Source organism: Eublepharis macularius, chromosome 9 (genome assembly GCF_028583425.1).
Source record: "Eublepharis macularius isolate TG4126 chromosome 9, MPM_Emac_v1.0, whole genome shotgun sequence".
NCBI lineage: Eukaryota > Metazoa > Chordata > Lepidosauria > Squamata > Eublepharidae > Eublepharis > Eublepharis macularius.
In genome coordinates this window covers 106003107-106021703 of record NC_072798.1, presented here as the reverse complement: position 1 = coordinate 106021703, position 18597 = coordinate 106003107, and the positions used below count along the sequence as shown (strand labels likewise).

Sequence of the window (18597 nt, the reverse complement as noted above, 5' to 3'; positions counted from 1 at the left end):
CAGTAGAGGGGTAACCATTGTAAACATTAGACAATAAACTTATTTAATTAAAATGTTGCCTTTGATTTGGGGAAATGGTTGGCTATTACTGTTTGATGGGGAACCGTCTCCAGTGAAAAGTCACCTCAACAATGCTGAGTGTTGTTTGGCTCATGCTCCGGATAAGAAATCCCTCTGCAATGTTTCCAGTAACTTGCAAGTGAGAGGAGTGTTTCTGTATAATGGTTGGGAATAATACCCTGATGCCAAGAGACTGGCTTGCCCATCATCCCTGGCAGCTGAATGTGTCTGTTTTGCTCCTTGGGACCCAGGGCAGAAAGGCTGGCTATTCCTGTTCCATTAATGTCCTTGCAACGTGTTTTTTGTCAGTCCAGGTATGATTCCTGGTCTCATTAGCAGGCAGAATTGTATGTGGAATAAGATACTGCCTTTCCTTACCTCTTTCGTGTCCACGTCAAGCAGCAGGGAGCCTCGGACAGCACACCTGGAGTTGTTGTTCTAGTGCAGCATTCATCCTCTTATATTCCCCAAACACCACCGTTTGCACCACAGAGTTGTCCCCAAGGACCCCTCGTCCTGCCTGCCCTTTGCCTGGCAGTGCTGACCCACCGTTAAAAGAACCCTACTTTGGGACGGTCGATTGAAAAAGTGGTAGGGCATAAAGGGCACAGCAGCTCTGATCTGTAAGGCAGATGATTGAGAGAGAGGCCTACATCCAAGACAGAGGATTGCTGTTGGAAAATAGCTACAGGCTAGTTTCTGCTACTTGAACCTATGCAAGCATGACTGCTTTTCTGGCAAGTGGAAGAAATTACGTGTCTGTTTTTATGGCATTGAGGTAAACTCCTCTAAGGGAGTTAGTTATCAGAGGCCAGATCCAAGCTGAAGAGCAGCACGCTCATCCCAAACGCTGCTTTAGAAAGCCCACCGGTTTCAAACATTGCTAAAAATGGGGATGTCTGGTTTTACACCTGTGTTTATATAGCACTTTGAACCTTCAAAGTGCTTTACATCAGTATTTCTTCCAACAATGTAAGACACTGTTGTTGCCAATTTGGAAGGGAGGAGGGTGGATACACGGCATGGAATCAATGCGAGGCCTTGCCAGGGCCTTTTTCAGTGGCCGCACTCCAAGCACTTTTTTGCAGGGCTGAGGGGGGGAGTGGATAGAAATCAGCACCACCCTTATATGTAATATAAACTCATATATTACTCTTTTGTTTCGTTTTGTTTTATAAAAAAAGGCACTGGTCTTTACTGGACTTCAGTTTTGATTTCCCCAAGATAGCTCCCCCTCTGGACTATGGCTATGAACTGTGCTCTTCTCCATTTTATAGCTCAGGATAACATTCTACAACCTTGAGCATCTGTTTAAAAAAAAACCAGCTGCAGGCAAAGATTCAAACCTGAACACCTGTGAGGGCAGCGCGTGCAGCCAGGCTGCTGCCTGGGTCCTTTCAGGCAAGGCTGAATCCAGAGAGGCGGCCTGCCCAAAACGCAGGAATTGCAGGGCGACAAATGTCCGTCGTCCCCATGGCCAGCTCTTGGGTGACCCTACACTGGGGTGGGGGGAGGGGAGCTGCTTCAGGAATGCATTTAGATGGTTCTGGTTGGAGAAAGGAGAACAGTGTTCAAAACCCAATGGAGGGGATGGGCCTTTCTGCTCAACACTAATGGTGACGTTCTGATTCTGAACTGCCAGCAACAGTGTAGGAAAGATGATACAGACAGCGAGTAAAGACATTTATTTTTCTCAGACAATTAGAGTTAATCAGATACAGAAAGCGAATTAAGAAAAATGCAGTCTCTCAGATATTAAGACTACCAGCCACTGTTGTCTTCGAAAAGGATTACTGTAGGACGTAACTTCTTGAGTACCTTAAACAAAAGCGTTGCCATTCATCGTGAGACAGGAAATGCTCCAAAAGGACTCAAATACGGTGCAGTCTCAGAATTTCATGAATGGTACTTGAAATGGTGTTTCTGATGCATGCTTCAAGGCCAAGGCATAAGCATAAAGTTTGGCATCCACAATAAGGTGCTGTGCGGTCACCAGCTCTGGAAAAAAATGTGTATAGACAGGCCTCACTCCCCTGTTCCAAAGGGCGCAGTTTATGTCTACATCATGTATTTCTCTCTCGTGTGTTGCACACAGAATACCGAGCCATCGGACACTTGGTTAAAGGTTCCGTTCAGAATGCAACTTTTCTGCCTGAAACAAATACTCCTCCTCAGGCATAACTGCAAGCCAAAACACACTTGTTCACTGCCCAAGTCACTAAGTGCTCTTTTTGTGTATGGTCTGCTAGCATGCATGACTGTTAAAAAAATTGGTTTGCCAAGGTTGTACCTTCCCAGTGGCTAGTTGTGTGGTTAGTGTGTGCTAAAGGACACACAGGCATTCTCACAGCTGTCCAATGTCAGGTCCAGTATATATCTAAACTGTACTGACTCCATTTTCTAATGCTTCTAGTGTTTAAGTGCTTTCTCCCCAGGTGCACCAGTTCCCAGGCAGCATTCCCACCAGAGGAGATTGTTGTGTCTAACACCGTTCCACCAAGCATTGGCCTTGAAGGAGAGCAGCTTCCCAGGACTGAAAGATGTTGTTTTGAGAACTATGGGGGGAGGCTGTTCCAGATGGGTATTGTTACTCTGTATCCTATGCTTGCTCTTCATTGGTAACAATGATCATGTACCATCCTGAGTCTCCTATTCAGGACAGTGGACTATAATGGACCTTTTCTGCAATAAAGCTTCCTTTGCCAGACATTGGACTTATTCTTGCTTCTAAAGGGAATCTTGCAGAGAGTACCTTATTTAGCCACAGTCTGACATTTTGTTACCAATCATGTCTGCGTCGGGCCCAGCGGAATCCAAGGTTGTCCCGGACAGGGATCCTTTGTTTGATCCGTATGCGTCTCCCGACAATCAACCGGTGCAAACCCAAGACTCCCAGGAGCTGGGAGCAACCGGGAACGGAACCGGAGCCTCCACTTCTACCCTGCCTCTCATCGACTTCAGTACTCGAAACGAGACCGAAAGCAATCTCGGGGCAAGGCCGAAAGCAACCGCTCTCCCCTTGATCTCGGTGCCCACCCCGTCGGAGTGGGGAGCCAGACCCCGAGAAACCAGAGAGCGCCGGGCAGGTGGACTCCATCCACGAGTCTCGATGGACGGGCGCCGAAGCCTAGAAACCGTCCCGGAACTAGATAGCAGCCAACCATGGCGATATTGGAACAGGACGTTTGAGCAGATGGAGGGGGACACGTCTCGCCGAGGCGCCCTGAGTGGGGATTATTCCGAACTTGCCCCGTGGAAGGAGCCAACGGAAGTCCCTGAACCAAGTTGGGAGCAGATACGAGGTCGCACCTATGCGGTAGATACCAGCATCTCGGCCGTGACGGGTATGGCCAAGGGAATTCTAGCCGCGAGGTCGCGAATAGTTCAAGGGGACCCTCCTCCGTGGGGCCCTTTCTCCCCGGTGAGTACAGCGAATGAAGGTTCCCTGAGCGAACAACCAGGGCCAAGTCGTATACAACAATTAGAAGCTAAGCTGATGGATATGGAAGAAAGCTTGGCTCACGCCATTCATTTAATTTCCTCAATGGGGGCAGGGGAAAGACTGTCTCCTGAAGAGATGGCGATACAGATAGCTACCCTTCAAAGTGTCATCTCCTATCCGATGGAGGAAGTTCAGCAGCGGTCGTCGCCTACCGGCGGGGGGGGGCACCTATCCTGGCGAATCGGGAGAACAACCCAAGGAACTTCCCCCTCAGCGGGAAACTCCACCGAGAAGGGACCACCCGGTTGTGCCATCCGGTGAGACTCCCATCGAACCTCCTATCACGGGAGGGGATGTGCCGCCAGACGAGACCCCCGTTGAGAGGCCTACGGAAGGGGAGGAAAAGCCAAGTGATACACCGGTGATACCCCCCCATACTTCCCCGAAAACGGTCCGGCCGGACCAAGCGGGAGCGCCCGTGGCTCCATCGGGGGGGGGGAGCCCCTGGTCAACCGCGCGAAACTGTTCCCGTCGGGCAACCTCCGGGAGATGGTCTACCAGCGCCAAAAGGCCAGCCGACGCTTCCCAGAACAACAACGCCCGGAGGGGCAAGCCCGCGCGGCCTTCCACCCATTCGGCCTTCGCCGCTGCGGCCCCTTCCGCTTCGACCACAACTAACCCCGCCGCTGCAGCCGATACGTTTGCCACTGGAACAACCCGTAAGACCGCCTCCGACCCGACCGATGGGACCTACACCACTGCGACCCCACCAACCCACCCCTCAGCGGCCGATTATTACTCCGCCACACCAACCTCAACCGCCAGCACCTCAACCGCTACGGCCAGCACCTCCGGCATTGCCACCAGCCCTGCCGAGAGCACCGCCACCAGCCCTGCCGAGAGCACCACCGCCAGCCCAGCCGAGGCCGGCACCCCCGGCTCAACCGGTGAGGCCACCGCCAGCACAACCGGGTCCCCTCATACCTCAAGTGCCATTGAGGCTTCCGGCGGACTTCTACCCAGCCCCGGCTCCGAGGCAAGACCTCCCAATGGGTTGGGTGAAACTGGACGCCACTTTTGACGGGGATCCCTCCAAACTGGGCTTTTTTCTAGTGCAAGTCGTGCAATTCTTCAACCGGTGGGGACACCTCTTCGGCAGCGAGGCCAGCCAAATTGAACACCTCGGCTCCCGCTTACAAGGGAAAGCAGCGGACTGGTACGTAGGACTATATAATATCGGGGCCCCAGAACTCGATACTCTCCAGGGGTTGGTGGATGCTATTAGAGCACAATATGAAGATCCCTTAGAGGAAACCAGGGCCCGAACAGAATTGCAGGCCGTTAAGCAGGGCAGCATGGCAGCGAGAGACTATATCACGAAATTCCGACAATTGGCTGCCAAGTGCCCCAGGTGTGAGGAGTCCACAAAAATTATTCTGTTCAAACAAGGACTTAATCCGAGACTTTTGGACAGAGCCCTCATGCAAGACAATCCCCCTACGCTGTTAGGTTGGATTCAACTTGTTTGCGAAGTGGAAAATCGCATTTTAGAAGTCCGTTTGGTTGAGCAACAACAACAAACGGGACAAAGAAGACCATTGACCTTACAGAAGGGAGCTCGGGGAGCTGGCTACGCCACCCGTGGAGCGAGAGATGCTAGATGGCAACAAGGGCTGTGTTTGCAATGCGGACAGGCTGGTCACTTTGCAGCACAATGCCCCTACCGGCCTGTGCAAAGACCTCCGCTCCAATTACGGCGTCCAACCCTTGCTCCGTTCCCTACGCTCCAACGCCCGACTCCAGCTCCACGAGCAAACAGAGGCCGCGGCGCTTCCCAAAGGCCAGCCTCAGAAAGAGGGCTGGAAGCGGAAGAAGTTATGGAATACGATCCCGCTTCCCCATCTGCAGAAGTCAATCCAGAAAGTCCCCAGTCGGGAAACGAGATGGATCTGTCGTAAAAGGGCCCAAACGACAGATCCGCCCCAAGCCCGTCCCTGCACGGAACCGGCCACCTGGGTCCATTTTATTCATGCCAGTGACTTTAATCAACCCAGAGAGACAAATGCACATTCGGGTGCAAGCTCTTATTGACTCGGGTTGCTCAAGAGATATCATAGCCCCAGCTCTAGTCAATGGACTAGTCTTACCAACTCGGGAATTACAAAATCCAGTAATTTTTGAACAAATGGATGGTACCAACATGAATCCGGTCACAACTGAAACCATCCCGGTGATCACAGGCATGGGACAGCATTGGGAAAAGAGGTCCTTTGTCATCAGCTCTACTGCCAAGTACCCGTTAATTCTAGGCAGCAAATGGCTATGTGATCACAATCCCTACGTAGACTGGGCTCAAGGATGTATTACCTTCAATCATGCCAACTGTAAACTTCACCGTTGGAATCAAAACTGGGGCGAAGACCCTACTCAGAAAGAAAAGGCCCTCCTTACCCAAGAAGAAGTCAACCAAATACCCGAACCTTACTGGCCTTTTCTAAACGCTTTCTCGGAGGAGGAAGCGGACACGCTGCCCCCGCATCGACGAACGGACTGTGCGGTGGAAATTTTACCAGGAGCCTCACTACCCAAAGGGAGGCTCTACCCCATGAGTCTCCAGCCAAAATACAGGCGATCCAAGATTGGCAAACACCCACCACCCGCAAAGAACTGCAATCCTTCCTGGGTTTTGCCAACTTCTATAGAGACTTCATCGCAAATTTCGCCCAAATCACACTCCCCTTAACAGAATTGCTGAAAACCAAAGATAAAGGGGACCAAGCCAAAAAACCCTCTGCTAAACTACAATGGACCCCCGATTGCCAAACGGCCTTCGAATGCCTTAAAAAGCAATTTGTAACGGAACCCATCCTCTCCCACCCCAACGAACAGTCCCCCTTCATAGTACAGGTCGACGCCAGCGATACGGCGATAGGGGGGGTTTTGCTGCAGAAGGGGGAGGATGGGAATTTGCGGCCTTGTGCATTCTTGTCTAGAAAGTTCTCAGAGGCAGAAAGGAATTGGAATGTGTGGGAGAAGGAGGCCTTTGCAGTGAAAGCAGCTCTCACAAACTGGGGGCATTGGCTGGAGGGGGCGAGATACCCTTTTGAGGTCTGGACAGATCATAAAAATTTGGAGGCCCTACGAAGCCCACGCAGACTGAATGCCAAGCAATTGCGGTGGGCGGAATTCTTTTCCAAGTTTAACTTCACCCTCAATTATCTCCCGGGCAAAACTAACTTTTTGGCGGACGCCCTGTCGCGCATGCCCCAACATAAAAGCAAACGGGCGGAGACTGTCGACACGGTCTTCTCGCCTAAGCAACTTGGGGGCGTGGTGACTACTCGCAGCCGTGCTAAGCAGGCCCTCCCGGCCGACCAAGAATGGAAATCGAAACTCAAAACTGAAGTGGAGAAGGAGGGGGATAAAGCTCCGCGAAACAAACTAACCCGATCCCCACAGGGGGATTGGCTAGCTGGGAGCAAGTTTTATGTCCCGGACAGCCTTAAGCTGGATGTCTTGCAGCGCTGTCATGATGCTCCCACTGCTGGACATTATGGGTACCTGAAAACTTTACACCTAGTTCAAAGACAATTCTGGTGGCCGGGCATGCGCAAAGACATTTCCCAATACGTTAGTTCCTGCCCTGTTTGCCTCAGCGCAAAAACCAGGAAAGGGAAACCTCCGGGCCTCCTGCAACCATTAGAAACGCCGAACAGGCCCTGGGAAGTAATCTCTATGGACTTCATCACCGATCTACCTCTTTCAAAAGGACACAATTGTATTTTAGTTGTGGTAGATCTATTCTCCAAACAAGCCCATTTTATCCCCTGTACTGCTATACCCTCCGCTCGAAAACTAGCGGATCTGTTTCTAAAACACATCGTAAAATTACATTCTTTTCCGTCCAAGGTGATTTCGGATCGCGGCGGACAGTTCGTTGCCAACTTCTGGCGGGAGCTTTTGAAAATGTTGAATATTGAACAAGGTATCAGTTCAAGCCACCACCCACAAACCGACGGACAATCTGAAAAAACTAACCAAATTTTAGAACAATTTCTTCGTTGCTACATTAATTTTCAACAAGATAATTGGGTGGACCTTCTTCCCCTAGCCGAATTCTCCTATAACAACAGTGTACACGCTTCAACGGGAGAGGCTCCATTCAAAATTGTGTACGGGACTCACTTCGATCCCTTCCCGTTAGACGCACCCCCTCTCCATTCCTCTAAACTGCCAGATGTATCTTCATGGTGGGGGGAGGCGGCGCAGCAATGGACTCTTATTAAGAAACACCTCGAAAAAGCCAAACTGGATTACAAAAAATACGCAGATCGCCATCGTGTGGCCGAATGGGAATTACAACCTGGAGATCATGTGTATATTTCCACAAAAAACCTAAAGCTAGCTCAAACCAGCCGCAAACTCGCTCTAAAATTCCTGGGACCTTTTCCTGTGCGCAAAATAATAAATAAGGTGACTGTTGCTGTAACTTTGCCTAAAAACCTGCGCCATGTGCATGATACGTTCCACGTCAGCCTTCTAAAGAGAGCTCCCACCGACAACAAATGGCACATAAGAGCTCCACCCATTCCAACTTTGATTGACGACCAAATACACTATGAGGTACAACAAATATTGGACTCTAAGCTCAAGCGAAACCAGCTTTTTTACCTCATTCGCTGGAAAGACTTTGATTCTGGTTACGATGAATGGGTGAATTCTGCACATGTTCATGCTCCTAGATTAACCAAAGCTTTTCATACTCGCTATCCATATAAGCCAGGGGGGGATCTATTTTAAGGGGGGCAGAATGTCAGGTCCAGTATATATCTAAACTGTACTGACTCCATTTTCTAATGCTTCTAGTGTTTAAGTGCTTTCTCCCCAGGTGCACCAGTTCCCAGGCAGCATTCCCACCAGAGGAGATTGTTGTGTCTAACACCGTTCCACCAAGCATTGGCCTTGAAGGAGAGCAGCTTCTAAAGGGAATCTTGCAGAGAGTACCTTATTTAGCCACAGTCTGACATCCAAAGCCCTACCACAGAAGCTATGATTGGACTGGATTGTGTGGCTAGCCAGATCCACACAATGAGACCTGCCAGGATTCTGCAGACTCGGGGCAAACCTTCAGGCCTACAGAAAAACTACATATTCCAAAACACAAAAAGTAAATAATGCCATCAAGCGTATGCGCAGGCACTGCTGAGCAAACTGCTTAAGCTGATGTGCCATTTGGGATAGATGGTGCCTGGCAGCTGGGCAATGCAAAGGAGGAGGTAATGGTGGGTGGGAAGGCGAAATGGGACTTCCCCTCCTTTGCCATTCTTTGTAGGTCCCCCTCGTACAGCTTCTAAAAATGTACGAGTAAGACATGAATTTATCAACCTGTATCCTGCCATTACATGAACATCACACAGTGTCTCCCTGTGTTCCTGCAGCCCCGTGCAACCTTTCAAAAGATCATTCTCAGGGTTGTGGAAGAAGAGTCGGCGGGGAAGGACGAAGGAGTGAAACGGCCTCCTTCCATACGCAGAGCTCCCCTGAGGAAACAGGTCGGATTCATCCCCTCCCATCACGCAGCCATTCTTCTGCACAGATCCTGCAACCCCGGGAAGTATCTTTCCAAAGGTGGGAAGGCAGAGCAGGAATGCAGACAAATGTCCCTGCACAGATGGCTCGAGGCAATGCTACCCAAATGTTCAGTCCCCAAAACAGCAGTGTGAAAACACCTACACACACAGGGCTGTAGAGCTGGCACCAGAAATTGCTTGTGCTGTGAATGAAAGAGCACAGCTACCGAATCCTGTGGCAGTGCTCTTTCTGGACTGAACCCCTCAAGGCTGCAGGTGGGGGAATGGCAGGTTCGAACACGGTGCCGGAAAAAACCTTCCAGCATCCAGAATACTAGTATGTTAGGGCAACAGGTTCGAGCTTAGCATTCTCCCTGACGTGCTATGTTTTTATGTGCAATGAGTTATTTTTTTCTAAGTATGATAAACTCTTCAAACAGCGTTCCAACGTCAGGCTGAAGTAATGCAATGCAGCAAGAACTTTGCCACAGATTTTCTGGCTGTGTAATTGTTCCAAGTCTTCTGAGTCCAAAAAAGAATTCTGGAAACTTAGAGAACAGTAGCAGAGAGAGAGATTTAAAATTTTTTACAAACCTAGCCATTTACTTAGAATTAGTAACTCTTTTTCCAGCACCATTTCAGCTCATTCCCCAGACTTAAATTTGACTACGTGCAAGTGGATTCCACGGACTTTTTCTTGAATTTCACTTCTACGAGCGCTCTAATGTAAGTGGAAATTTCACACTGGACCAACCCATTGTCTAAACTGCCCCCTAGTGTCATACAGATGATACTGCAGGTTTTTAAAAATGTCATTACAGACACCTGGCGTGATGCTGAAGCTTTCAGCCATCCAAGCAGTGATTTAAATTGAACGCGGAAGTGCTGGGTGCTTGTAGAGGTGCCAGAATGGCCCATGTGGAACAATTCAAATCTGGCTTCAGCCATGTACTTCCCAAGCTTGTGAAGACGTGAAATAAAAAATGAAAAGCAGTCTTAGAGGCTGGGCTTTTTTTCAGCGGGAACGTGGTGGAACGGAGTTCCGGAACCTCTTGAAAATGGTCACATGGCCGGTGGCCCCGCCCCCAATCTCCAGACAGAGGGGAGTTGAGATGGCCCTCTGTGCTGTTCGGCGGTGCAGAGGGCCATCTCAACTCCCCTCTGTCTGGAGATCAGGGGGCAGGGCCACCGGCCATGTGACCATTTTCTCCAAGGGCAACCCACTGAGTTCCACCACCTCTTTTCCCAGAAAAAAAGCCCTGCTTAGAGGTTTTCTTCATGGGGCTTTTTTTATTGGTTCTGGCCTCATACTACATTGATTTTTCTCCAGACTTCTGCATGCGTGGTTAAAGAAGACCAAAAAATAAAAAGACCTTTGTAAAAGTTCCCTCAGCAATCAGCTGAGGAAACTGAAGTCCTCAAAGCCTGCAGCAGAACCGGGGCATTTTTCTAGTGCCGAACAGACACCCCTTTGGTTCAACTCCCTCAAAGTGTAGAATTAAAGAATCAAAAGCAGGATGGGGCCAGAACCGATGAATAAAGTAGATCCAATCTGCATGCGCTGAATACACAGAAAGCCCGATGTAAAGTCCACCATGCGGAAGAGGCCTTATTGCTGACTCCCTGGGACAGGGACAAAAATGGAGGCTCAGCTCTGCTGCTCAGAAGACCTCTCCCACCTCTTCCCCAGCATACAAGAGTCTCACAATCTCACAGAAAATCCTACCAGGCTCAAATCTGAGGTGCCTGCCAACACCTGAAGGTCTTATTCCGTGACTGCACTTACCCTCAATTCTCTGCAACAAATCATTCCTTGGTAGCGTAACTACTTCCACAAATTCTGCCAGGAAGAACAACAAAAAAAATCAAGTTGCAACCTCTTTTTAATCAAAAACAAGAGTAAAAATCATGTGAGATTTAACTACTTTAGGACCCAGAAGGAAACTCAGACCTGACTAGCCTCTGTTCAGTTGCAGTGTCCCATTGAAGAGGACGTGCTTGTGTGAGTCTGCCCCCCAGCTGTGGGCTTCATGGCCTCCCACAAAAGCCTGCCTGCCTCCCAGCCGCTGGAGATGGAGAACAGCCCAGCGGCCACAGGCAGGAAGAGGCAAAACAACATTTTGCTCTATCATCATCATGCAAAATATTTCTTAGGCATCTAGAACGGTGGTTTCCCTGGACAGCCACTCTGAATTCTGACTAGGGAGAGGAGGGTGGGCACGCTAGCCCTGCCAGGTCTGCTGCTCCAGGTGCCACTTTCCCTGCACCTCTCTGGCCAGTTGAAGGGAGCGGGCTTCTTTTGTTTGTATGCGTTTACCTTGTTTATACCTCCCCTTCCACCCCGACGGAGACTCCAAGCAGCTGGCCTCCTCCACTCCCTCATGGGAGGTAGGCTAGGCTGCGAAAGAGTGACTGGCCCAAGGCCGCCCAGCGAGCTTCCACGGAAGAACGGGGGTTCAAACAGGAGCCTGGCCTAGCCTAGCCTGGCACTAACGACTTGGCCGCATCCTGGCTCCTCTCTGGCTGGCCTCGGCATTGCAACCGGCAGAGCTGTTGGTTTTCACCTGCTAAGAACAAAGCCCTAGGAATCTCAAAACTCTTCTTTTTTACTTTCCAATATGATTTTTAAAAAATTATTTGAGGGTATTACATCCTGACCTGGATAGCCCAGGCGAGCCTGATCTGGTCAGATCTCTGAAGCTAAGCGGGGCTGCTGACTTTGATTAGTAATTGGATGGGAGACCCTCCAGTGAGGGCCAGGGCTGCAGAGGCAGGCAATGGCAAACCACCTCCCTTAGTCTCTTGCCATGGAAATCCCAGCTATGACTTGACGGCCCTCTCCGCCACCATTTGAGGATATTATTTATAAGTAGCACTAAGAGAAGAGACGTTGGATCCCTTCCTAGCAGATCATCCCAGATATTCAGTCTCTGAAGAATTAGGAATCCTTTTGAATCCTCTGTGCAGCTCACACACGCGCCAGTGGATAATTGAAAAAGAGTCCAAAAACAGGAATAAAAAGCTATGTGACACTTTTTTCATAGGACCATCTAAATGGCACAAAACACGGTGCAAGTTTTTGAGTTCCCTTCATCAGGCTGGAAGTTACAAAATAATAAAATGGGTGTGTGTGTGTGTGTGTGTGTGTTAAAACTTAAGACTTTATTAATTTATGTGTAAAATGCTTAGAAGATAAGCAGACTTAAAGTGGGGGCAGTGTCAGGTTGCACCACAGGGGCAGTACAAAGCAGAGTCTTCCCCTCGGACACACAAAGGGCCAGCAGCAGTCAAACGTCCAGCCAAGAGACGCAGGTGCCTTGGAGGCAGAGAGCAGAGGAGGCACGGCTGGGTGCAAATGTTAAGGTGCTGCACGAGGTACAAACAAGATTTCCTCCACTTCAACAGGTCCTGATGTAAGACATCCCCCCACCCACATTTTGTTTTGTTTGTTTTGGTAACATTCAGCCAGATGAAGTGTGTGTGCTGTTTTAGGTCATTTTGGTTGGTCCTAATCAAAGTCATTACCTGGCTTTTGTTGGTTGGGGGCAGGGGGGGGTGTTGTTGCTTTGGACCAACGTAGCTGCATAGGCTTCTGTTTTTTAATTGAAATATAATGGAACTTGTTGAAAGATAATGGAAGGATACAGCTATTAAACCCCCAAAATCCTGAAAACAGTGAAGCAGCATACTTATCTGTGGTTCCAACTACCGTCAACTTAAGTTTACCACATACCTCCTTCAGCTGTATACAGGAGACAAAACAAAAACAAAAAACAAAGAAATTGTATGTTTTGGAGCATCAGACCTGAGCATTTGTATTACCGTAACAGACCTCAATGGCTGCATCAGATGTCTGCAGCTCTGTTGCAGCCTCCTGCTTTGCGATGTCACCCAACCGGAGAGATTTTTGCAGTTTTTCATCCTAAGCATTGTCTTGGTTTTTTGTTGGTGGTGCCACAACTGTCAGGGCGGCTACCCAGATGGCAACTGAAATACCCTCCCAGATCGCCAAGGGTTGTCTGAATGTTGGTGGTTTGAAGGAAAGAAGTGTAAATGGCAGGACCAGGGCTTTTTTTCAGGGGGAACGCGGGGGAATGGAGTTCCGGAACCTCTTGAAAACGGTCACACGGCCAGTGGCCCCGCCCCCTGATCTCCAGACAGAGGGGAGTTGAGATGGCCCTCCACGCCGCTGAGCGGCAATCTCAACTCCCCTCTGTCTGGAGATCAGGGGGCGGGGCCACCGGCCATGTGACCGTTTTCTCCAAGGGCAACCCACCGAGTTCTGCCACCTCTTTCCCCAGAAAAAAAGACCTGGGCAGGACTACTGAAGAGCTTCCCTTCCAATTGCACAAGACCATCCCGTCTACATTTATACAGGCTGCAGTTCCCAAGCAGGACTATGATGAGAACTCAAGACCGAGGGGATCACTTCTGCTCCCAAAGAACTCCGCCTGCCAGTTCCACAATTTCCCAGCAGCCCTAAACACAGTCCGGGCTTGTCGTCGTCCTCCCCACCCCTCAGTTTAACCCCACTGAGCAAGCCTTCCCGTCTCCAATTTCTCCCTTCTTCGCACCCTGAAGTCCTTCTCTTCCGTCTTCCCAAATGATACCCTCCAAGATACACGGCAGCTGCTCCAGTCCCAGTGGGCTCCCTAAGGGAGCACACATTGCAAAGCAGCCTGCGACTCCCTTTAGGCTGCACTGTGGCCAACATGGGGGGAGAACGGGAGAAGAGGGGACAGAGAAGAGTTCATTTGTCCCGCAAGGGAGGCGAGTTCGTAATCATTTCTCTTGCATTTTGGCTTGTGTGCAGCTGCCAAGCCATTCAAGAACTACTAACTGGCGCACGCACACATACACACACGCACAATTGTGTGTAATGAGACAAGAGGTGGCAGAATTCTAGACCAGAAAACTTCAGTCTGCATGTGGTGGGAGCCTTATTGACATCACAGAATGCTTAGAGAGGAGCCGTAACATGGTGGCAGAGCCTCTGCTTGGCATGCTGAAGTGCTCAGGTTCGACCCACGGCACCTCCAGTTGAAAAAATCAGACGCAAGCTGGTGTGGGAGGCCTCTGCCTGAGACCCGGCAGAGCTGCTGCCTGCCAGCCAGCCCGAGGAGTCGAGAGTCACCTCACGAGACCAAAGGTCTGGCTGGGCGCAAGCCGGCTTCGGGGGGTTCGGGGGTTCCTGCTTCACACACTGCAGCAGGTCAGAAGGAAAAATAGAGCATAGCCTGTTCCTCCTAATTTGCCTTTCCTAAAAACACCACCTTCAATAAGAAATGGTAAATCTGGAAAAAAAGGCGCTACTGATTCTGTGTGATGGATTCAATGGCTCATAGCTTCTGGCCTTTATATTCCAGTCATATCAACTGAAGCCTATCAATTAAGAGTTGCATTTGGCTCCTGAAAACACGCGCTAAACCCAGCCCAAACCTAAATAAAATAAAGGAGTTTTTTTCTTGACTTTGAAACCATTATTTTGACACAAGAAAAAGGGAACCTGTATCAAGGAGAGATTTACCAGGTTTTTGTTTGGGCTTCAAATTGACCGGAAGGTCTCCATTGATGACGACAGTCGCAATGTGAGATGTGCAATTTGTCAAGCCTGGGTCCAAACAAAGCGCTAAAAAAGAAGAAGCAGCAAGCATTGTGGCTTAATCATGCTGAGGAACAAGAACCAGAAGTTGGGAGAACTTTTTCAGCCCATGCTCCTTTCCTCATCCAAATGCGAACAAAGTTTTACTCCAACAGACAAAATGGACAAAGAACACTACAGACCTTGCATCAGAATCTACTGTTGGTGAGGAGCCACATCCGCAACTCTGCTGCATCCCCGAGAGTCCCCGAGAGCAGCGCTTGATGCTGGCCACCACCGTCTTCGGATCCAGCAAGCCCTCAAGAACAGCTGGAATCCCGGAACTGGATGGCGCAGCACTTGGCCTGTGAGTCAGGGGGCCCCAATGCCAGAATGACCGGAGGGTCATTCACCCCTGAGTGGGAGCTGTGGGAGCACTGCTCTGACCAGCTGCAGCAGGGCTGGCATGGCGGCGAGGGAGCAGGGCTGCCAGGCCTGCCGATCCCAGGCATGCTTGGGCTTTTTTCACCCATGCTGGTGCTAGAGATGTTGGTGCCACCCCAGCAGAGAATGTTTTCTTCTGGATGGTGTCCTAATTCTGTCATGCATTGATTAAGAAATTCCTTTTCACTTATGCATGTGCCCTCTTTGCATTGGGAATTTCTCTCTGCAGATTGTGAAATGCTCTGCATACTCAAATATCGATTTAAGTTAATTTTTTGCCATCTTTCTGCTCTCTGTCATGCCTTGCCCAAACAAGAAGTGTACTTTACTGATTGGTTTTGGGGTCAAATAGACACTAAAGTTAGTCACAAAAAAAACCCCTTGGAGGTTGCATCAAGTTTGCCACCAGCTACCAAGAAAAAAAATCAACCCAATCCGATATTAAGCATTCCTCCTTGACAGAAAAGGAACAGAACAGCAGCAAAGTCACCAGGGAGAAAAATATAATAATAATATTTGATTTATAAACTGCCGTTCAGGACAACTTAACAGCCACTCAGAGCAGTTTACAAAGCGTGTCATTATTATCCCCATAACAATCACCCTGTGAGGTGGGTGGGGCTGAGAGAGCTCTGACTGACTCAGTGTCAGTCTGTTTGTGTCACCCAATGTATTAATTTCAGTTTCCTTTCAATGTAAAGAAGGAGAAGACCCCAGTGCTTCAAAGTATTCATAACAAATTATACAGGCAGGAATTTATTTTAAAAAATTAAACTAGCAGCAGGGCTTTTTTTCAGCTGGAACGCGGTGGAATGGAGTGTCATATGGCCAGTGGCCCCGCCCCCGATCTCCAGACAGAGGGGAGTTGAGATTGCCCTCGGTGGGCCATCTCAACTCCCCTCTGCCTGGAGATCAGGGGCTGGGACCACTGGCCATGTGACCATTTTCACCAAGGGCAACCCACTGAGTATCCCCACCTCTTTCCCCAGAAAAAAAGCCCTGACTGGCACCATGAAACACTCCTGAGGAACATGTCAACTACAGAGCAGAAAAAGCCTGAGAACAAAGTCCAACACACACACTTCTCCAGGTCAATTTGATTTAGCTGTATAAATGCCACGTTTTTACTTCATTTATACCATGCCATTCTTTCCCATAAGGACCCAAAGCCGCTTATATCAGTCTTCTCTCCTCTACTTTATCCCCACAACGACCCGTCAGGTAAATTAGGCTGAGAGAGAGAGTGTGTGACTGGCCCACCGTCGCCCAGGAAGCTTCCCCGGCAGAGTGGGGTTGAGTTTGGGTCTCCCTGATCATACTAACACTCCAACCACTACACGACACTGGTTTCCACCAGTCAGAGCACCTGGAGAGCACTCAAGGATGTCCCCTTTATATCCCGTTTCTTCCTCCAATTCACGCAAAGCGGCGTCCTCTGGACTTTCGTTTTCATCGATCAGACCTGCAATGCAAATCAGAACAACAATCGGTTGACTCCAAAGGATGTAGGGAGGAGGCGACGTGAGCAGGACTGCGGAGAAAACTCAGCCGGCTGGACAGCGAGGCACCTGCTCCCGCTGGATGCAAAAAAAGACAACTTCCTCACAGTGACGAGAGCAACACTTCCACGGCGTAATTCGGGTTAACTGGCACACAGGTTATGAAGCTACTGTCTACGCCGCAGACTTGGAACCCCAAGACTTGGTCTCTTCAAGTGAAAAGCCCAAGTTTCTCACCCTCACGTTTGGAAAGAAAGCCTGCAAGCAACTGGCGCTATGCGGTCAGGGAGAGGCGGGCAAGGGGCAAAAAAAGAGAAAAGAAGGAAGCTTCACTGGATCTCCCACAGCACTGCTGGGGGCTCCCAGTTCTGTGTTTGGAAATCCCTGGAGATTTGGGTGTAGACCCTGAGGAGGGGGGTTACAATGCCACAGTCTGCCCTGAAAAGCTGCCACTTCCTCCGGGAGAACTGACCTCTGTAGTCTGGAGGACAGTCGTCGTGCCAGGAGATCTCCAGGCCCCCCTTCAAGGCTGGCGACTCTCCAGTCCACAGCCAAGATACAGCTGCAGTGTCACTTATAAGGAGAAGGGAGATCAGGTCTGAGAAATCCTACAAAGCAAATCTGACACTGCTCACTGCGTTTCCAGCCTCTTGCTAATAAACACAGCAAAAGCCTCCCCTTCTCGGTGATTTCTGATGCCCTGCTGTCTTTCCCATTCTCTCAGTTTGAAATCTGCCAGCTCCGTAAGCCCCGTTGGGACGACTCAGGTGCCATTTCCATTCATCCAACCCCCTGCAGACCTGCTTGGAACATAGCAAATTGAGGCTTGGGACTCTGTTACAGAGGAGGAGTGATGACACAAGCACATGCAGGCCTTGGGAAGCCTTGTGCACATAAACTGTGCCCCCCCCCAAAAAAAAGATGGAGAGAAAGAAAGAGACGGCCCTACCCTCATTCATATGTTATCAGGTTCTATTTCTGAGAGAGAAAAAGTAAGTTGCAGAAGCCCTCGGTGCCCAGTCCCATTGGCAGAGTTTCTACTGATGGGTGGGAGTCAAAGATGATGTTTCTGAGTGTAAACTTCGCTACGGAAAACAGCAGCGGTTGCACACTAGAATCGGCAAGCAGTAAACAAGACAGGTCAGCCACTAGATTTGTAGCAGTGGAATGTATTTGGAATTTAAAGAGAGTGTTGGTAGTCGGACTTTATGCACCTAACGGTGCAAAAGAAAGCTTCTTTGAGGATTTAAGGAAGCATTTAGACGATCTTGCATACGACCAGATAATTCTTGCTGGAGACTTCAATGGAGTGACAGACTTGGAACTAGACAAAAAGACTACAACGGCACAAAAGAAAAGAGGACTATTACCAAAGCTTTTTTTTGAGTTGATTCAACAAGAGACTCTTGAAGATGTATGGAGGAGAGAATATCCTAAAAGCAGACAGTTTACTTTTTATTCTGCAAGGCATTCTACATTATCAAGAATTGATATGATCTGGGCCTCAAAAGACTTAGCATTATGGACTAAGGAGGTAGAAATAATGCCTATGGTAGGCTCAGATCACAACCCAATTATGTGGAAATTTGGAAAAAAGAGAAAAAGGAAAGCATGGAGAATAAATGAGGACTTGTTACAGGAAAGAGAGAATATGGAAATACTGAGAAGAGAGACAAAGTTTTTTATACAATACAACGTGAATAAAGAAGTACCAACCAATAAAGTTTGGGATGCTTACAAGGCGGTTGTAAGGGGCATACTAATGGACTTAAATGGTAGAGCAAGAAAGAAGAAAGAGGAGAAAAGACAAGAGATTGAGGAGAAAATAAAAGCCAAAGAAATACAGCTAAAAAAGAGACCAGGGAAAAAGAAGGTATACCAGGAAATTAAAATACTTCAAGAACAGCTAACAGCAATGAGCAATAAAGAATTGGAGTGGAATCTCAAAAGACTGAATCAAAAAGCGTTTGAGGGTGCTAATAAACCTGGGAAGTACCTGGC

General features: G+C 49.1%; 1 protein-coding gene across 2 annotated transcripts in view; it reads right to left on the bottom strand.

The window, feature by feature from the left end:
* Positions 1 to 1932: 1932 nt before the first annotated feature.
* The window catches only part of NUDT5 (nudix hydrolase 5), a 46442-nt gene continuing 29777 nt past the window's right edge, over positions 1933 to 18597 (bottom strand). For both annotated transcript variants that reach the window (XM_054988280.1, XM_054988281.1), the window contains exons 6-9: positions 16464 to 16559; positions 14600 to 14701; positions 10859 to 12814; positions 1933 to 2058 (exon numbers count right to left, since the gene is read on the bottom strand). In XM_054988280.1, coding sequence (XP_054844255.1) covers positions 12795 to 12814; positions 14600 to 14701; positions 16464 to 16559 — 218 coding nt within the window. In that variant the 3' untranslated portion in view covers positions 1933 to 2058; positions 10859 to 12794. The remainder of the gene's footprint in view (positions 2059 to 10858; positions 12815 to 14599; positions 14702 to 16463; positions 16560 to 18597) is intronic.